The sequence below is a fragment of the Populus euphratica genome, unplaced genomic scaffold, assembly GCF_000495115.2.
Source record: "Populus euphratica unplaced genomic scaffold, PopEup_1.0 scaffold8.1, whole genome shotgun sequence".
In the NCBI taxonomy this organism is placed as follows: Eukaryota; Viridiplantae; Streptophyta; class Magnoliopsida; order Malpighiales; family Salicaceae; genus Populus; species Populus euphratica.
The window spans coordinates 2,561,791-2,581,412 of NW_011499855.1; the positions used below are offsets into that span (position 1 = coordinate 2,561,791).

The 19,622-nt window shown below is 27.1% G+C and overlaps 1 protein-coding gene across 4 annotated transcripts in view; it reads left to right on the forward strand.

Moving 5' to 3' along the window:
• Positions 1–4,408: 4,408 nt before the first annotated feature.
• The window catches only part of LOC105123083 (uncharacterized), a 26,212-nt gene continuing 10,998 nt past the window's right edge, over positions 4,409–19,622 (forward strand). Inside the window, exons 1-16 of one of the 4 annotated variants that reach the window (XR_841797.1) lie at positions 4,409–4,454; positions 4,595–4,692; positions 4,789–4,891; positions 4,957–5,076; positions 5,180–5,277; positions 5,837–5,920; positions 6,123–6,256; positions 6,422–6,494; positions 6,574–6,619; positions 6,776–6,885; positions 6,963–7,070; positions 7,145–7,204; positions 7,480–7,541; positions 7,891–8,206; positions 8,764–9,014; positions 9,090–9,187. Coding sequence is in view for 3 of the 4 variants with exons in the window: in XM_011022555.1 (XP_011020857.1) it covers positions 4,633–4,692; positions 4,789–4,891; positions 4,957–5,076; positions 5,180–5,277; positions 5,837–5,920; positions 6,123–6,256; positions 6,422–6,494; positions 6,574–6,619; positions 6,776–6,885; positions 6,963–7,070; positions 7,145–7,204; positions 7,480–7,541; positions 7,891–8,206; positions 8,764–8,964 (1,575 nt within the window). In the remaining variant the exon portion in view is untranslated. Of the gene's footprint in view, positions 4,455–4,594; positions 4,693–4,788; positions 4,892–4,956; positions 5,077–5,179; positions 5,278–5,836; positions 5,921–6,122; positions 6,257–6,421; positions 6,495–6,573; positions 6,620–6,775; positions 6,886–6,962; positions 7,071–7,144; positions 7,205–7,479; positions 7,542–7,890; positions 8,207–8,763; positions 9,015–9,089; positions 9,188–15,783; positions 15,794–19,622 lie in introns of those variants that run through there. The other 3 variants (XM_011022555.1, XM_011022554.1, XM_011022556.1) reach the window with 3 other exon arrangements.

Sequence of the window (19,622 nt, forward strand, 5' to 3'; positions counted from 1 at the left end):
AACGGCACAGAGTTAAGCCCCGGCCTGTATTGCACGAAGCAATTAATTGGCCTAAATCCCATTATTTTCTATTTAACTGTTGGATCGTGATTGTGATTAAATTTTACTAGTAGATTCTACGAATTGAATTCTATAAGATGTTGGTTTGCTATAATTAGTCATGCATTTTTGTTATTTTTCTCTTTATTTTTGGATTTTCTAATTTATTTAGAATTTAGAATTTTTAAATTTTTAAAATTTCCAATCTATTTAAGTTGATCTTTAGATTTATTTAAAAAAAATTCAACCAAAAATGAAATATTTAATATAAAATTCTGAATTAAAATTTTCATATGATAGCCATACTGGACAAAATTACCAACCTATACAACAACGCATGCTCAAAAGTAGGCTTTTGACTAGAAGCATGCCCTGCGGAACCATTGCTCAAAAGTAGGCGCGGTAGTATCTTAGTAATTAAATTCTTAGGAACATTATCATATCAATTCTTGGATAATTATATTTATTTTCACTATCCCCATTGTGTTATCCATATTATCATATCCTATACCCATAAGAAATGTTTAACTTTAATTTTATTCTATGTAAGATCCAACAATAAAAATTTTCTTGCTAACAATTTCTAGTAAATTTATTTTCTATCACACCTACCCATCTTAATATACTCTTTCAACCTAATTAACCATTTTTAGAGTTAATTAGTGGTGGAAATCGAATTAATAAGATTCACACATCCAAGAAAAATGAGTAAAAAAAATTAAAATTAAAAATATGAATATGAATATATTATATAATATATATTCCACATTTTCGATAGAAAATCAATTTAAAATATTAATCAATGTTGGATTTTTTAAATAAATACTAAGCATCACTTGATATTGAATTTTTTTATTAAAAAAGGCTTAATAAAAAACTAATAAGAGTGAAAATGAAATATAATTTAAAAATAACAAATTTAAAATATGGATATATTATATAATCTTTTTAAATGTTGTGTATTTTTTTTTAACAAAAAAAATTAAATCATATAAATATTGACTTAATATAATTCAATTGATTTTGTAGATCCAAAAATAATTTATACAATCTATAAAATTATAATTTAATTAAGAAATTTAAATAATGTTTTTTTAATATTAAAACAATAAAATACTTGTTAGTGAATATGACAAAAAATTTAAAAAGGTTTATGTTTAATAATATACTTAGATAAATCGGATCAGATGAGAGTAGAGGTAGCATGCTAGGTTGAGGGTTGAATTGTTTATGTTTGGTCAATTACAGCTAACGCAGTGGATTGCTCGGGATATGGCGTCCAGTCGAGTGGTTGTCAGATTGACGTGCCACCGTTTTTGATTTGGCTGTATTTTGATTCCGCCGATTATGACTGAATTATCGTTGATATTTCGAACCCTTTTGAGAAATGAAACTTTCCCGTGAAAAATCTGGGAAATTAGCCCATATATTTTTTACCCAGACAGAAAGCATATCTATGCGGTAATCTACTAGTGTATGTTGTTCTCCACGGTGCAGCTCAAATTTATTTATTTTGTTTCTTAAAATCAAACAATGTCAAAAATGGATCAAATAACTTGACCCGGTCTGGATCTTACTTGAAATTAACCAACCAAGCAGAGATTTAAAAATATTGAAGGTAATAAAAGAAAATCATTCAAGCCTTGCTAGAGGATAGAGAAGAGAAGAACATCGACGACGCCCTGTTGTCTAATCCTCTAAACTTGAACTCCATGGTATTGTCTGTACAAAAAGTAGAAAAAAAGGAGCTCCCTTGGAGATTCTGACTGGGAAAAGAACGATAAAGATGGCAAGTTTATAATCAATACAGGTGCATCCATGCTTGTAGTTGTCTTGCCGTTTCTTTAGAGCCAAGAGAATGTGCACCGGGATTTTTATAAAGATTTAGACAGTATTTTTTTTTATTAACTGTTATTTAAGAGTTTATTATTATATATGGTTTTTTTTAATGGGTTAGACTTACACAATCTTTTTCATATTTCAAAAAATAAAAAAAAATAATCATATTTTGGGTTGAGTATTTAAGCCAATTCTTTGTGAGTTGAGGATCAAATCAAATCTTTTTATGGGTTTGAAATCAAACAAATTACAATACCATGGAGTTGAATATACATAATCAAACAAATCTTTTTAAGATCGAAAATCTTTTCCAATTTTTTTTAGGGTTTAAAATCTAAACTAATTATTTTATGAGTTCAGGATCAAACTCAATTGTTTTACACAAGTTAAAGAATCAAACCTCCCACCTCATTTTTTTTACGCGTGCAAGATTTAAAAATCCTTACTCACCAATATTTATAGACTGGCAAGTATCTAACCACTTAAATAACCATTTGAAAGTTTTTCTATGCATTTTAAGTGTCACTCGTATTTTTCATGATATTACAATTTTAATGAGATTGAATGGAATACAAATGAAGTACCTGGATTAGTTTTGAAAAAAAAAAACTCGAACCTTGTTTTAGGATGAATCAAAAGTTATAGAAGGTGAGGGTAAGAATATAATTAGAATTTTTCCTTGGATGTTCTTGTTTATTTTGTTGAAGAGATGTTTTTTACAGCGCTAATAGTATAAATTAGTCGCTGGGCATAGCTTTGAAAATATTTTTGCCCATTGGAGAGGTGGTTGGGCCGTTATTAAAATCATTCAAACTGTTTTGAAAAGCATGTACAAATTTTGGAATTTCAAGAAATGGTAATATCATTTTACAAAAATGCTGAAACGATTTAACTACTGGAACTTCTCAAATTTTTATTTATTTTGATTTTTTTTCAGTTTTCTCTTGTTTTTATGGGTTTGTGTTAGATCTTGTGGGTGTGGAAATTTATTTCTAAACAAATTAAAAATTATTTAAAAACTCTTTTTATAATATCTTTTTTTTTGTTTTTTTTATAATATCTTTTTATAATATCTTTATCTTTGAAGTTGAAAGCCATTATTGCATCAAGATTATTGTATGAAGGGCATCACTTCATACCTTACTTCTTTAATGTTTTTCCTAAATGATTACATTCTTTTGAATCCTATCTAAACCATCAAAAGTCTGCACAACATAAAAATTCAAATAATAAACATATCTCACATTCATGAAATAAAGCTTCTTACCCTAGTTTTTATACATGTCTAAACTTTGTATTTAATCATCATATAATTTAAATAGTACTTATGCATGTTCCGTATAAGTATTCAAAGAAATATATAAAACACCAATGTATGTTTCATACAAATATCAAAGCAACATATCATAACCTAATTTTTAGATTTTTTTTTTAAATTATCCTTTTTATTTAAAATAAAAAAAATAAAAAATACTAGCAACTTGGTAGAAGTAAGCTAAGAAGTATTGCAAACATATAAAAGTACTAAACTTAGATTTTAAATATAATTGAAAGTCTATTTTTTATTTTATTGTATCCAACATTGAAAAATAATGTAGATTTAACGAAAAAATAATTAAGGATTAAATTGAAAAAGAATAAAAAATAGTAATAAAAAATTAAGATCAAAATTAGATAAAAAAAACTAAATAAAATAAAACATTAAAGTATAAAATTGAAAAAAAATGACAAGTAAAAAAAAAGAAAATAACAATAAAAAATAAAATCAAAATCAAATAAAAAATAAATACAATAAAATGATAAGCAACGAGATTGAAAAACAAATAAATCAAGAAAATTAATAAATGTTTAAATCATATGTTTTCTAAATAAATAAATGGAAACGTGATGTTTTAACATAGCACATGAAAATAAAGATCTAAGGAACCAAGCACAATAAAACATAAAGAATTTGTAGCTGAATTTAATAAAATTGAAAAAAAAATAATATCAAAATTAAAAAAAAAAAAACTGAACTACTATTCGAATCAAGGAACCAAGCACCATAAAGAACTTGTAGCTGAATTTAATAAAATCGAAAATAATTGAATATCAAAATTAAAAAACTGAACTACAATTCGAATTAAGCTCGAAATCGAATAATGAGGAAGAGAGTAAACGCGATTTCTTTTCTTACATCTGATAAGCTAGTTTTTTTTTTAATTCAATTTTAATTTATTAAAATCAATTGATTTTAAAGGGTTTTTTATATGTATATTTTTTGCAAATCATATGCTTGCCCAAGTCTTCTTCTGTTATTTTTTTTAGGTGAATCAGCTGGTCTGGAATTGCAGTAATGATTTTTTTTATTTTTAAAAATTTATTTTTAATATTATTATATTAAAATAATTTAAAAATAAAATAAAATTAATTACAAATAAAATATTATATTAAAATAATTTAAAAATAAAATTAATTACAAATATAGTAAAATAAAAAATTTAAATTTTTTCAAAAATATTTTTAAAATTCCAAAATAACCGCAGCATAGAAGCCCAACGAGGGAACAAGAAGCAGAAAATCCAAAGATCGAGGATGTAGGTTTCGATTGTTGAGGGTGTTTATTCCGATTAGCCTTAAATTTAACAAAGAGAACTCTATCAAGTGCATGTACTTTTTTTTGGTCATCATTTCTTCTCAAAATCCTAATTATCACAATCAATCTTCCTTGATTCGGGCTATCATTATCGAACAACTCTTTGAAAATTCTGTGAAATGACAGCTGTAGTTGCATGGAGGACCCATTTATGCTTTCACCATCCTCTCTTATTCCATGTTTGAAATCTTTCTTTCACTCAAATAGTTATAATTATAATTATAATGAAAGATTCGATCTTGTTTTTATTTTTCAGTTCTTGAAATGTTTTGCAGATTCGGCATTGCAGCAGCTCTGTTATAGCAGTTGCATCAACCACTGAACACAAAGAAGAGGGTCGTCTTCCAGTAATTAATTCTGCCTCCAAAAAAGAAAAAGGTGTGTTTTGTGCTTCTTTTTGTTGTTTTAAATACTGGGTTATGTTTAATTTTTCTTATTTGAAGCAGTAAATGGTGAAAGAAAGGCACCTGAATGGAAGAAGCTGGACGCTGAAGAACTTGGAATCAGTAATTCAATGATATCAAGACCTACAAGAGTTGTGCTTAATGGGCTCAAGAAGAAAGGTTGGATCATCTACATGTGCTATTATTCTTGTTTTTGTGGTTTTTCTTTTGAAATGCATTACTTTTATTGTTAGATATGAAAATGATCCTTGGTTTGGTGTAGGATACGAGGTCTACCTTGTTGGAGGTTGTGTAAGGGATCTTATCTTAAAGAGAATCCCAAAAGACTTTGATGTTGTAACTTCAGCTGAACTCAAGCAGGTTTTCTCTACCCAAATTCTTTGTTTCCCCCCTTTCCCAGTGTGTATTGACAATTGGTTTCGTTGGAAATTGGAAAGGCGTCACATAATTAAACAATTACACTGTGCCTTTTATCGGGCGACATAAAGCTTGATGGCTAGAATGAATTTTTTGAAATGTAATTGAGAACTATACAAGCACATTGTCGAAGGAGCAGGATGATGCTTGCAAAGATAAAAATTATGCCATTTTAGATCCTACTGTGGAAGTAAAATGGCGTTCTATTTCCCTGCCCTGGTCAGTGGTCATATACATTACCCTCTAGAACTTTAAATTCCCTCCAATCTCCATTAATCTCAAACAAATTCATATGTTATGGATACTGTATGAATTGATCTCACTGACGAAATTCATCAATTTGAAATCAATCAGTATTCATAAATCTTATACGAAATCTATCTCAGATTACATTCTTCGGGCTTGATCTTATTCTTACCAATTATGGGCCCTCATGCTTACTTTCAATTTTTTTTTTTGTGGAGATGCTAACTATGCACATTAAACATTCTTGCCATTGCAGGTAAGAAAAGCCTTTCATCAATGTGAAATTGTCGGGAAACGGTTTCCTATATGCCATGTGCATGTGGATGATGCCATTGTGGAGGTTTGTCTATAACCTTCTATTCCATATTCAAATACTTGGCCAATAAGGTGCCCCCACCCCAGTCAGTTTATTTCCTACGTTAAAAAAAAGTGACCATGATCAGGTCTTATTCTGTCATATTTCCAGTCTATGCTTTGTACATTTTTAATTTCCTCTAGTCTTCTTGCATGTTTAGTTTTAATGGAGTCCCTTTATTGAATAGGTTTCAAGTTTTAGCACTTCTCAATTGAAGTCTGATGGGAAATTCAACGGTAATGTCAGAAAACCTCTAGGTTGCAGTGAGCGTGATTTTAAACGATGGAGGAACTGCTTGCAGCGGGACTTTACAATCAACGGGTACATCTTTGATACTTGCTTTTTGCAAGTTGGGATTAACAGATATCTGGCATTGGTTGTCTTTCTTTTAGCAAATTATGGTAGATAAGTTGTCTGAGAACTTTGCATAATTACTTGAAGGCAATTTTGTAACTTTGATTTTGTGATTACCGTATGCTTTGGCAGGTTGATGTTCGATCCATATGCGAACATAGTGTATGACTATATGGGAGGAATGACAGACATTAAGAAAACCAAAGTATGCACACGTCTGACATAATTTCTGGTTCACAAGTTGATTGAGGCATGTGCATTCATCTTTTAATGGTTATCTGTAGGTCCGTACTGTAATACCTGCAAATCTTTCTTTCATGGAGGATAGTGGTGAGTTTCTACCTACTTATTAAGTGGTTAGTTTTTCTAGTTTACTGTTTGATATACTGTGCTTTCGCTGAACATTATGCTCAATAGTACCATTTTAAAGTGCTTGTGCTCATTTTTTATATTAATCATCTAATCCTGTCACTGATTAATCCCCAGGTCGCATTTTACATGCAATCAGAATTGCTGCCCGCTTACAGTTTGGTTTTACTAGAGATCTTGCTCTTTCTCTAAAAGAGCTTTCTCATTCTGTGCTTAGGCTGGACAAGGTATTAATTTCTGCTTCCTAGTCTTTTAATGTCATTGGTAATTTCACTTCAGTTTTTTTCTTTCCATGTGCATGTAGGGTAGGATACTCTTGGAACTGAATTATATGTTGGCATATGGATCTGCAGAAGCTTCTTTGAGATTAATGTGGAGATTTGGACTTCTAGAGATCCTTCTACCCATCCAAGTATCATGTTTCCCTTCTTGATATACAATGTAAAATTGGTGTCCATGAAATATTTAACTAGCTTCATGATGCAGGCATCTTATTTTGTTTCCCAAGGCTTTCGAAGAAGGGATGAGAGATCTAATATGCTTCTGGTATGTGAAGATGCATGTTATAATTGTGTTCTACTTACACCTGTCCTTGTTTTACTGCCACTGTTTGCTGTCAAATATGTTGCATCATAGATGTTGTGGGCTGATTTTTTGCACATGATGCATTCCATCTGTCTTCTTCTAGCAAACAACGCCATCATCTTATTCTTATCTCCTGCACTCTCGTTGTCTTCAATAATACTGTTTTGTCCTTGTAAGACACCCCCCCTCTGTAGCATCTATACTAACGTAATTGCCCCTTCTTTGTGCTTTTTCAGTCGTTGTTTTCCAATCTTGATAGACTAGTAGCACCTGATCGGCCATGCCACACTAGCTTATGGTGAGATGTAGTTGGTACTGCTGCAATCATATGGTCAAGTTTTTTTTACAAGTTTTAATCATTTATACGAAGATTTTGTTTTCTGGTTTGCATAAATTAACTTGCATAATTAGTCACATTTAAAATGGAGTCTGTTGTTTGATAATCAAAATAGTGTTGTGCAATTTGCATCCTTAGCTGTGATAAGGATTGTACTGAGTTGAAGAAAAGAAGGCGGGCTGTTTCGTGATTTTGGATTTATATTTCCAATCCTTCAGGATAACTGTTGCAGTGTGTATTCTAGTGATTGATATGTTATGCATGCATGTCTGGAATAGTTACAAGATAATTACTGGATTACATTGCACAGGTTAGGCATTTTCGCTTTCCATAAGGCTCTGGTTGATCAGCCTCAAGATCCATTGGTAGTTATTGCATTTAGCCTTGCTGTCCGCAGTGGTGGATCTTTACTGGAATCCGTGGAAATTGCAAGGAGGATATCCCAACCATATCAATCCAATTTCCCCGAATTATTGGAAGTACAGAATCCAGATTCAAATAATGCATTGATGCATAAAACCATCAATTTTGCTGCACTGGTCAAAACTGCGTTATGCAATATGACTGATGGATGTTATGTCTCTAAAGCAATGGTTAGATACCCCAAAGCACCATCCTCAGATTTGGTGAGGATTTATTTCTGCAATTCATCTCTCGTGTCTTATTACACCAGCTCTGCTTTTGTTTAGCAACATAAATGAATCAGTAATCTGTGTCATACTACTGTGAATGAGACCTAAACATCTGTACATAATCAATGTACCTTTGTGCATCTATAAATAAACAAGAACAATCATAATCATCAATATATGATAATTTTTTGGGTTACTGGCCATGTCAGGGCATATTCTCGCATACAAAATATTGATGGATGAATCTCTCATTCCATTGTTTATATAGAGTTTCGTTAGTTGTTACTTGCTAATATTCCCCGCTATCTATTATAATCTTGATGGAAAATTACCTTATATCGATTTCCTGTCTAGAATTTGCATGTCTGATGAAGCCTAAGCATAAATGAGATGACTTGTTCTTCGTCGAAGTTTAATCAGATATGTAACTTGCACTATATTGATTCATCATTCTGAACTGATGGACCGTTTTAAAGGGTATTGTTACTATTATTATTAGCCACTTGATGGTTTTATTTTACCGCATGCTGGTGCTGCGTCTTAATTTTCAGGTTTTTATCCCCATGGCCTTGTTTCTAAAAGTGAGCAAGATTTTTGAATGCGTTAGAAGGGGCATGGAGACAAGATTTGTGCGCAGACAGGGGCGGAAGATTGACTATGAGTGTTTGGCAATGGGTAGCTTGGAGGAGGTTAGACATGTATTTGCAAGGATAGTTTTCGACACTGTTTTCCCTCCAATTCAAAGACCTTGACCGTACATTACCATTTGATTAATGACTTATTTACCATCCAATCTATCAGAGTTTTTTTTATGACCTCTGCATGATATATGTGGTGTATTTCGAGTCATCATATACCATCTGGGGAGGCAAGCTAGGTTTTATGTGATATTGAAGTTAACACAAGCACCTCGAGAAATGAAAATTAGGTCAGAAGTTTTTTAAATGCTATGATTGCTTGGTTTTTCCCCAGTGGTTTTGTAGTACACCATTCCTGATTCTGTCAGCTTTATAACCCTCTGTCTGAAGCAAGCTCTCGACAGTGGTTTTTGTTCAAATCCAAGCTCCCTGTCACCGGCAACCAATCCAAAGGCAGTGCAATAGTCAACGTAGGGTATGCGAAGGGCAGAGTTGCTTCTGTGTAGATGTGTTTTTGGAAAAATGTCCTTAAACCTTCCAAGGGTACGGTTGATCCTGGGAACACTCTCCCTCTTTTATTTAAAAAATTATATTTACATATCGTGAAAGTCAGATTTAAAATTTGTTAAAAGACTAAAATTTGTTAAAAGACTAAAATACTCCTAATTTGATTCTCTTTTTTTTTTTTACCCTTCCTTATTTTCTCTCTCCCCCCTCTCTTTCTTTACCCATGTCTAGATGAGGCTTCTGTTTCACTCGTTCTGGTTTAAAAATAAAACAAATGAAAATAAATTTTATCTCACTTGAAATTTTAATTTTAATTTATAATTTATATTATAAGTTTTACAAGTTAATATAATTAATTTGAACTTTTTTATTAATTAATTTTCTTAACTTTTATCATTAAACATCTTTATTATTTGATTAATTATGAATTAATATTTGTTGTTTATTTTAGTTTGTTTTCTATAAAAAAAATTTAATCTTATAACTTGAGTGTGTCTTAAATATTTTTTTAATTCAATTATATTTTTGTCAAATATTCAAGTTGTTTTCGGTTGATTGAGTTATATTAGATCAACTCTTATATTTTTACTTGTATTTAAAATTTAAAATACATAATTTTAAGTAAATTTATCTTTGAATATGAATTGAATTTTTTATATAAAGTTAATATTTTAAATTTTATATGTATTAACAAATATACTAAAACATGTTGGGAAAGTATTTGTTCTTTTTTTTTGTCTTTCCCCACATTTATTTTTGTTTTTCTCTCTCTTTTTTTTTGAGTTTTACACGTTTTTTTTCTTTTTTTCTCATGATTGTCTTCTTTTTATTCTTTTTGTTTTGTTTTTTAAATTATTTGTGTTGATTTTTTTTAATATTGAACTAATTAAAAATATAGTTATGTAGTTTTTTCTTTAAAATATTATGGATTACTACAACCTCTTTATACATGGTTTTTTATGATTTTTTTTCTCAAAATATTCTTTGTTGATTTTTTTTATATTGAACTAGTTAGAAATTTTGCTTTTTAGTTTAAAAAAAAAACACTAGATTGTTACAATGTTTTTCTACATGATTTTTGTTTTGCTATAATGTTTTTTCACATGTTTTTTTTTAAATTATCTTTGTTAATTTTTTTTTAATATTGAGTTGGTTAATAATTTAACTTTAATTTTTCCTCACATGTTTTTTTGCTTCTTTTTTTTTCAAAAATATTTTTTTTCAAAATTGTTTTTGTGTAATTTTATTTTTTTTAATACGAAGTTAGTTAAGAATTTAGTTTTATATTTTTTTTAAACATGTTAAATTACTATAGTATTTTTTTTATAATTTTTTAAATTATTTTTATCAATTTTATTTTTTTATATTAATTTAATTAAAATTTTCACTTCATAATTGTCTTTGCGTTCCAAGAGGGTGACTGAGCCTTTAAATTTGCGACATCTTGGTGTGTTAATGGGTTCATAAGTCAATGCACGTATGCATTGACCAAGTTTCAACCTACTCTACAACTTGTCCTGACTCGTGAAGGAAAAGAGTAAGTAGAAAACTTCTTGTTGAGTAGCGAGGTGGCCTACTGTGCTGGCCTGTTGCTCAAGAACAATTGAAGAAAATTTGGTTTCTCAACTTTTTATATTTTATATTGTTTTTTAAAAGTATTTTTAAAAAAATATATTAATTTTTTTAATATTAACGTAATTTTAATTTTAATTTATAATTTATATTATAAGTTTGACAAGTTAATATAGTTAATTTAAATTTTTTTATTAATTAATTTTTTTAACTTTTATTATCAAGCATCTTTATTATTTGATTGATTATGAATTAATATTTGTTGTTTATTTTAGTTTGTTTTCTATAAAATTATTTTAATCTTATAACTTGAGTGTGTCTTAAATATTTTTTCAATTCAATTATATTTTTACCAGATATTCAAGTTATTTTCGGATCTATCGAGTTCATTGAGTTATATCAGGTCAACTCTTATATTTTTATTTGTATTTAAAATTTAAAATACATAATTTTAAGTAAATTTATCTTTGAATATGAATTGATTTTTTTATGTAAAGTTAATATTTTAAATTTTATATGTATTAACAAATATACTAAAACATGTTGGGAAAGTATTGTAGTTTTCTCCGTGTTTTTCCCCACATTTATTTTTGTTTTTTTCTCTTTTTTTTTGGGTTTTACACGTTTTTTTCTTTTTTTCTCATGATTGTCTTCTTTTTATTCTTTTTTTTTGTGTTTTTTAAATTATTTATGTTGATTTTTTTTAATATTGAACTAGTTAAAAATTTAGTTAGGTAGTTTTTTCTTTAAAATATTATGGATTACTACAACGTCTTTATACATGGTTTTTTATGATTTTTTTTTATTGAACTGGTTAGGAATTTTGCTTTTTAGTTTAAAAAAAAACACTAAATTGTTACAATGTTTTCCTACATGATTTTTGTTTTGCTATAATGTTTTTCCACATATTTTTTTTTAAATTATCTTTGTCAGTTTTTTTTTAATATTGAGTTGGTTGATAATTTAACTGTAATTTTTCCTCACATATTGTTTTTTTGCTTCTTTTTTTTTAAAAAAATATTTTTTTTCAAATTTTTTTTTGTGTAATTTTATTTTTTTTTAATATGAAGTTAGTTAAAAATTTAGTTTTATATTTTTTTTTAACACGTTAAATTACTACAGTGTTTTTTTTTATAATTTTTTAAAATTATTTTTATTAATTTTATTTTTTTATATTAATTTAATTAAATTTTTCACTTCATAATTGTCTTTGCGTTCCAAGACGGTGACTGAGCCTTTAAATTTGCGACATCTTGGTGTTTTATTAATGGGTTCATGAGTCAATGCACGTATGCATTGACCAAGTTTCAACCTACTCTACAACTTGTCCTGACTCGTGAAGGAAAAGAATAAGTAGAAAACTTCTTGTTGAGTAGCGAGGTGGCCTACTGTGCTGGCCTGTTGCTCAAGAACAATTGAAGAAAATTTGGTTTCTCAACTTTTTATATTTTATATTGTTTTTTAAAAGTATTTTTAAAAAAATATATTAATTTTTTTAATTTTTTTAATATTGACATATTAAAATTATAAAAAAAAAACTAAAAAATTAATTTAATATTTTTTCTAGTGAAACAGGCATTTAAAATATATAAAAAAAAAAACAGAAGGTATCTTTCTTCCCAGCAAACACACGCTTCATAAAGAACAAAGCAAGAATGTGGACTTCCCATTGGAGTAACATCTTATTAATGTATATCAAAAAAGCTTTGTTATCTCACTGTAACAATAAACATTGAAATATTAAAGGTTTTTTTCACTTTATCCTTGAAAGTTTTAAGGATTTTTTTTTTAAATTTAGTTTTTTATTTTATTTTTTAATATTAAATTTACTTGATGTTGAAATTTATAATTTATTTTAATTTTTTTATATAGTTATTCTAATATCATGATATAAATTATGAGTTTTGCATTGTATTGATTTAAGTTTTTTTTGTTATTTTTTCTCAACAATATCCTTCAATATTTAATTCATTTAAAAATTAGATTTCATGATTGTTTTTAAATTTATTTTTTAATGGTTAACATAATCTCATGACCTCAGTCGTGAGTTTAGCAAATTAGTCAAATTGATTTGAGTTTTTTTATTTTTTTAATTAAACATTTTTTTTGAAAAAATTATCCTTTAATATTTAACTGATTTAAATTTAAATTTATAATTTTATTTGATTTCTTTTATATGAATTTATCTCAATTTTTTTTATATGTTTGACAAGTTAGTCAGAGATGACTCGAATCGTTTTTTTTTAAATTTAATCCTTTAACCTTATTTTAATTGGGTTTTGAATTTTTTTTTGCTTTATATTACGTTATCATGATTTTATAAACTGGGTCGTAGGTTAGACCTATGACTTGAGTTCTTTAAATCTAGTTGATTTTCTTTTAAAAAAATAATTAATATAATGTTGGTTGAGCGTTAGACTCCGCAATTTATTTTGATTTATATTTTATAAAGTTGTCATGGTTTTATGATCTGCATTACTAGTTTAGCCGATTGACTTAGTTTTTTTATTTTTTATTTTTTATTTTAATTTCATCCTTCAATATTTGATTGATTAATAACTGACTTTTATAATTTATTTTGATTTGTTTTTATGAAGTTATGTCAGTCTTATTGCCCATGTTTTCCGGGTTCACTTGGCTTGTTTTTTAATTAAATTTTATTTTTAATTTTTAATACTAGATTGATTGAGAATTAAATTTAATATATATATATATATATTTGTTATTAGGTTTCAATGGGGTCATAAGGGTTTAATGACTTGAATAACTGATTTAGTAAGTCGGCTCATGTTGATCCGAGTCAATCTAATAAATTATTATTTTAATATTTAAAAAATAATATTATTTTAATTTTTTCAAAGTCAAGATATATTTTAGTGGGTTATCCAAGTTATTTTTTTATTTTCCAAACTAATTAGGTCGATGATGTTAAATCTTATATAATTTTTTTTATAAAAATAAATAATATCATGATATAAATTATGAGTTTTGGCATAGTATTGATTTAAGTTTTTTTTTGTTATTTTTTTCTCAACAATATCCTTCAATATTTAATTCATTTAAAAATTAGGTTTCATGATTGTTTTTAATTTTTTTTTTAATGGTTAACATGATCTCGTGACCTCGGTCGTGAGTTTAGCAAGTTGGTCAAGTTAACTTAAGTTTTTTTATTTTTTAATTAAACATTTTAAAAAAAATTATCCTTCAATATTTATCTGATTTAAATTAAACTTTATAATTTCATTTAATTTCTTTTATATGAATTTATCTCAATTTTTTTATGTGTTTGACAAGTTAGTCAGAGATGCCTCGAACCGTTTTTTTTTAATTTAATTCTTTAACCTTATTTTAATTGGGTTTTGGATTTTTATTTTTATTTTTGCTTTCTATTAGGTTATCACAATCTTATAAACTGGGTCGTAGGTTAGACCTATGACTTGAGTTCTTTAAATCTAGTTGATTTTCTTTTAAAAAAATAATTAATATAATGTTGGTTGAGCGTTAGACTCCATAATTTATTTTGATTTATATTTTATAAAGTTGTCATGGTCTTATGACCTGCATTACTAGTTTAGCCGATTGACTTAGTTTTTTTATTTTTTTATTTTAATTTCATCATTCAACATTTGATTGATTAATAACTGACCTTTATAATTTGTTTTAATTTGCTTTTATGAAGTTATGTTAGTCTTATTGCCCATGTTTTCCGGGTTCATTTGGCTTGTTTTTTAATTAAATTTTATTTTTAATTTTTAATACTAGATTGATTGAGAGTTAAATTTAATATATATATATATATATATATATATATATATATTTGTTATTAGCTTTCAATGGGGTTATAAGGGTTTAATGACATGAATAATTGATCATGTTGATCCGAGTCAATCTAATAAGTTATTATTTTAATATTTAAAAAATAATATTATTTTAATTTTTTTAAAGTCAAGATATATTTTAGTAGGTTATCCAAGTTATTTTTTGATTTTCCAAACTAATTAGGTCAATCATGTTAAATCTTACATAATTTTTTTATAAAAAATAGATTAATAATACTTAAATATATTTTTACATAAAAAACTCAATTTAAATTATAGCTCGTGAAACAATACTGGGGGCATGTTGGACCTCTTGACTTGATTCGAAGTAGGCCTTGATTCGAAGTAGGCCTTGTATAATTAAAGTTTATTTGGTAATTAATTTATCTTGATAAAAATATAAATTTAATGTTTTTCTAGTATTTTATGATAAATTTAATGTGCTTATATTTAAAAAAATTATTTCATTTCATTCCAAATAAAAAAAAAATTCAAAAAATGCATTGGATCACATTAACGATTATGCAAAAACACTGAAGCAATTAACTGAGTTGTCTTCGTGGGACTTCGATTGGATGCTTGCAATTAGCAAATCTAGTTTTGGTCGTGAATTGGCAAGTTCTCCAACAACTATTTTTTTTCTTTCCTTTCCTGTTTAATTTTTGACAAATATATCATCTTGTCCCTTATACATATGAGAATTACTCGGCCATCTTCTTTTATCATGGTCAACGGAATGGTGTGGACTTCGAATGTCGTCTTCTGCTCGACCCGTGATCCACGAAAGAAAGAAACGAACCCTTTGTTTAGTATTGTGTTTCAAATGGAATTTAGGTATATTTTGAATTTTTCTATATATTTAAAAATATTTTTTTGAAAAAATTAAAATAGATTTTTAAATAGATTTTTAAAATAATAATTACTATATTTTTAAAAACCCTTAAAAAGTTGATAATAAAGATAAGGGATAGCTAATAAAGGCCATACACAGTAGTAGTTTGAGATCCCTTTCTTCAAAAGGAAACTCTTCATGGAGAAGGAGAACATGGTGTCTTCTTTTTATCAAAAGAGCTTCTAAATATCATTGTACGGTCAGATAAAAAGCTGCTCTTATTTCTCACTCCATTATATCTTACTCCAAGTTGTGTGTGTGTGTGTTTTTTTTATATAATTTGAGATGTTTTTACATGTATTATAATTGATTTTTGAATTCATTAGATACCTATAAGCTTAATAAATAGATGAAATATTATAAAAGTGACAAATATATAGATAAAAATTCAAACCTAAAATACAGAGCCAAAAAATTCTTTATTAGAATTGCCAGGCCACGAACCTGGATAGGCTGTGTGTTTCTTTTATTGGCTACAATGGTGTCCACGCATCTGTAATCGTCTTAAATTTTTTTAATTTTCTATGCATGATGTTCTTTTTCGGGTCAAGTTCCTATATTTTCAAGCCTGGGTTAGAGCGTCACAAGCAGTTTTTTTTTTTTTTTTGGTGTGATTTTTTTAACTAAAAATGAAGGTCTATCTTGATGAAAAAATAAATATAAGAAGTTATTTTTAAAATTTATTTTGAAAATAAATATATAAATAACAAGAAAGAAAATCAAATATAAAATTCAATTAAAATAATAATAATATTTACATGTAATCTAAAAATATTTTTTAATTATTTATTTTGTTTCTCCAAGCACCATGAAATTCGTTTGTATTAACTAAATTCAAAAAGAAAAAATACAAATGCGAAAAAAATTTACATAGCTGTACCAACCACTTTTCTGCTATTTTGAGTTATCAGCACATAAAACTTAAAAATTTAGTATAACACAGTTGCAAAATATATTAGCGATTCATACTTGCCATAGTTTCAAAAAATAACATGTAAAGAAATCACGAATAACATGACACCACACGAATTCTCAAAGGAATTGCTTATTGTGTTTGTCTTGCCCTATTTCCAGAAAGTTAGGGCAGTTTAGCTATTATTGTTAGGGCAATAAGATGATTTGTCCTAATACTATGCCATACATTTCTTATTTCAATGTTCTAAACATTAAACTCTATTTTTTACTAAAAACTTTCATCTCCAAATCGCCGAGATTTAATCCAAGTGAAAGCTATTCACCTATTTGTTTCGACGTTTTAAAAAAATAAAATTTTTTATTTACTTTAAATTAATATATTTTTAATTTTTTTCAAATTATTTTAATGTGTTAATGTTAAGAATGATTTTTTAAAAACAAAAAAAATGTAATTAATATATATTTTAGTATGAAAAATTATTTAAAAAATAATTAATATTGCATTGCCAAACAAGTTAGGACATGATTAACTTTTATGACAGCAACCTGATACTAACATTGTTTAAATTAAATTTATTTTATTATAAAATTAAATATTTTATATTTTTTAATGTTTCTTTTCCTGGAAGCTGTGTAGTTTTAAATTAGGTTATAGTTAAGATTTCTTTTGGATTTATGATGAATTACATGACAAGTATAATTTTTGCTACTTTTCATTTCTTGTAATTATTTTTTTATCAAGCATTTTATAATTAAGTTCTTATTTGAATTTAAGGTGAATTGCATAATCACTCCACTTATTTGGTTAATAATGCTTGTTTAATGACTATTTAATTTGTTAATCTTATGATTATTTGGTTAAATTAGAGTGGGGGAAAACAAGAAAACAAGTAAAATTACACAGTTTGTTGCCATTTTGAAAAATAACATCCAATACATGTTGTGATTTGAAATCACAATAACTTACTATATTATAATTTAAAATCACAACATGTATAAATTATATTATTATTTTAATATTTTTAATCCATCATGCTATTATTTTTTTTTAAAATCCTAATTTTCCTGTCGATGAAATTACAATGAATCAATCCTACATATACATCTCATCATCGAGGCGGCATTAACTAGTGCAAAGCTTCGCATTCAAACAAGGAAGCTACTGTTGTTTTTGCTGCAACAGAAACCAAAAAAGAAGACAAAAAATTCCTGATCTCTCTGATAATTTTTTCGGGCACTCGAGTTTTTGGAGTTTTTAATGTTGATATTTGGAATTTTGAATTTTTTTTTCAAATTTCAGAATTTCTGTCGCGTAGAAATTGAATATTCCTTTCTTTCACAGGTAAAAAGGTGGATTGTTCGTATTGACTCTTTATCGAATAGGGATTTTAAAGGATCAATGCCACCCATCCATGTATGTTTTCATGATTAAAAATCGAACTCCATCCGCCACCACCGCCGACCACTGTTATTGGTCAGTAGCACAATTCATTACGCTCTAATTTTCTCACTTTATGTGTAACTAACTATAAATTAATCCCTCCTTTCAAATTGATTTCAAATCACGCATTTTGACTATAGTTTTAACTAACGACGTCAATGGTTAAATCAGTAAAAACCTATGCAGCACGAGGAAGGATGAAGGCAGGAAGTTTTTCTGTCTGAATTATTAAATAAATATATAATTTAAAAAAAAAAATTAATTATTAATTTATGGATATAAATTTTAGAAGTTAACAATAAAGTTTTAATTCAAATATATTATTCAAAATATTAAAAAATAAATTTTAAAATACATCAAATTAAAGTAAAAAGTAAAAATAAATTTGCTATTAAAGTTACATCCTTTGATATTTCATGAAATATAAAGGATATTTCATGAAATATAATTTATCTATAATCGAATCTGAATTGATGTTGTAATAACCCCTAAACCGAGATAAAATAATAATTAACAAAATATTTAATTTTTTTTTCTTTCAATTTCTCATTCCCTCGCTTGATTATTTCTTAAATTAGTGTTTTATAAGATAGACTTTATAAGTTTACAAAGTTTTTCTCTCACTTTTTCTCTTTGATTTTTTTATATTTTTCCCTTACTTTTCTCTCTTTCTCTTTTGCCTTTTCTTTTTTTCTTTTTCTATTCTGCTTCTGCCCAGTCAACAACATATAAAATGAAGGAAAATGTGATTTATTTTATTTTTTAATGGCAAATGATCATTTTACTCTTAATGAGTTGTTTTGTTTTTATTTGATAATTTTTTTATTAACATTACCAAACTTCGTTCATCATAAAATTTTAACAAGATTTTATTCAATATATTTTAAGATCTCTTATAAAATTTTAGCTTAATCTGATAGTCAAATTGAAAATTACGTATAATAACGTAAAACTAGTGAAATTATAATTTTTCATTAAATTTTTGATTTTTTTAAATTATAAAATTTTAATCTAAGTTAAAATATTATATTATATTATATTAACTAAAAATTATAAATTTCTTTATATAAAACTAATCAAAAAATATTAATAAAAATTTAACCTAAAATATAACCCATCCTAGCCCTTGGCACTCCTCCACCCATGGGCACGAGTGAGTGAGAGCTAGTCACGAGCACAATAAATCTATTGCTATCTAAACTAAAGTGGTAACAAGAAATCCATTATCATCAATGTCAAACCCAGACATCGTGTCAGCCTTAAAAATTTCTTAAATCTTTAAAAAGAACGGATTTCTGACATCCTGTTCTTTGATGGGGGAATGGTCTTGTTTAAGGAGTCGCCACCTAGTATTATGGTCATTAGGAACCCTAACTGGTCAAGAGATTCTATAGTTTGAGACTGGTTACGTAAAAGGAAAGATATTATCACCACTTAAACGTCCTGCCTGAAGCAGACTGCATTGCTAGTTTCGTCTGAAATTGCTATGTGTTTATTAGTTTGTGTTATGATAATTTGCTTATAATATCCTTGACTCTGGCATTAGTAAATATTTAACTAGCTATCTAAACTAAAGTGGTAACAAGAAACCCAGACATCGCGACATCAAACCCAGACATCGTGTCAG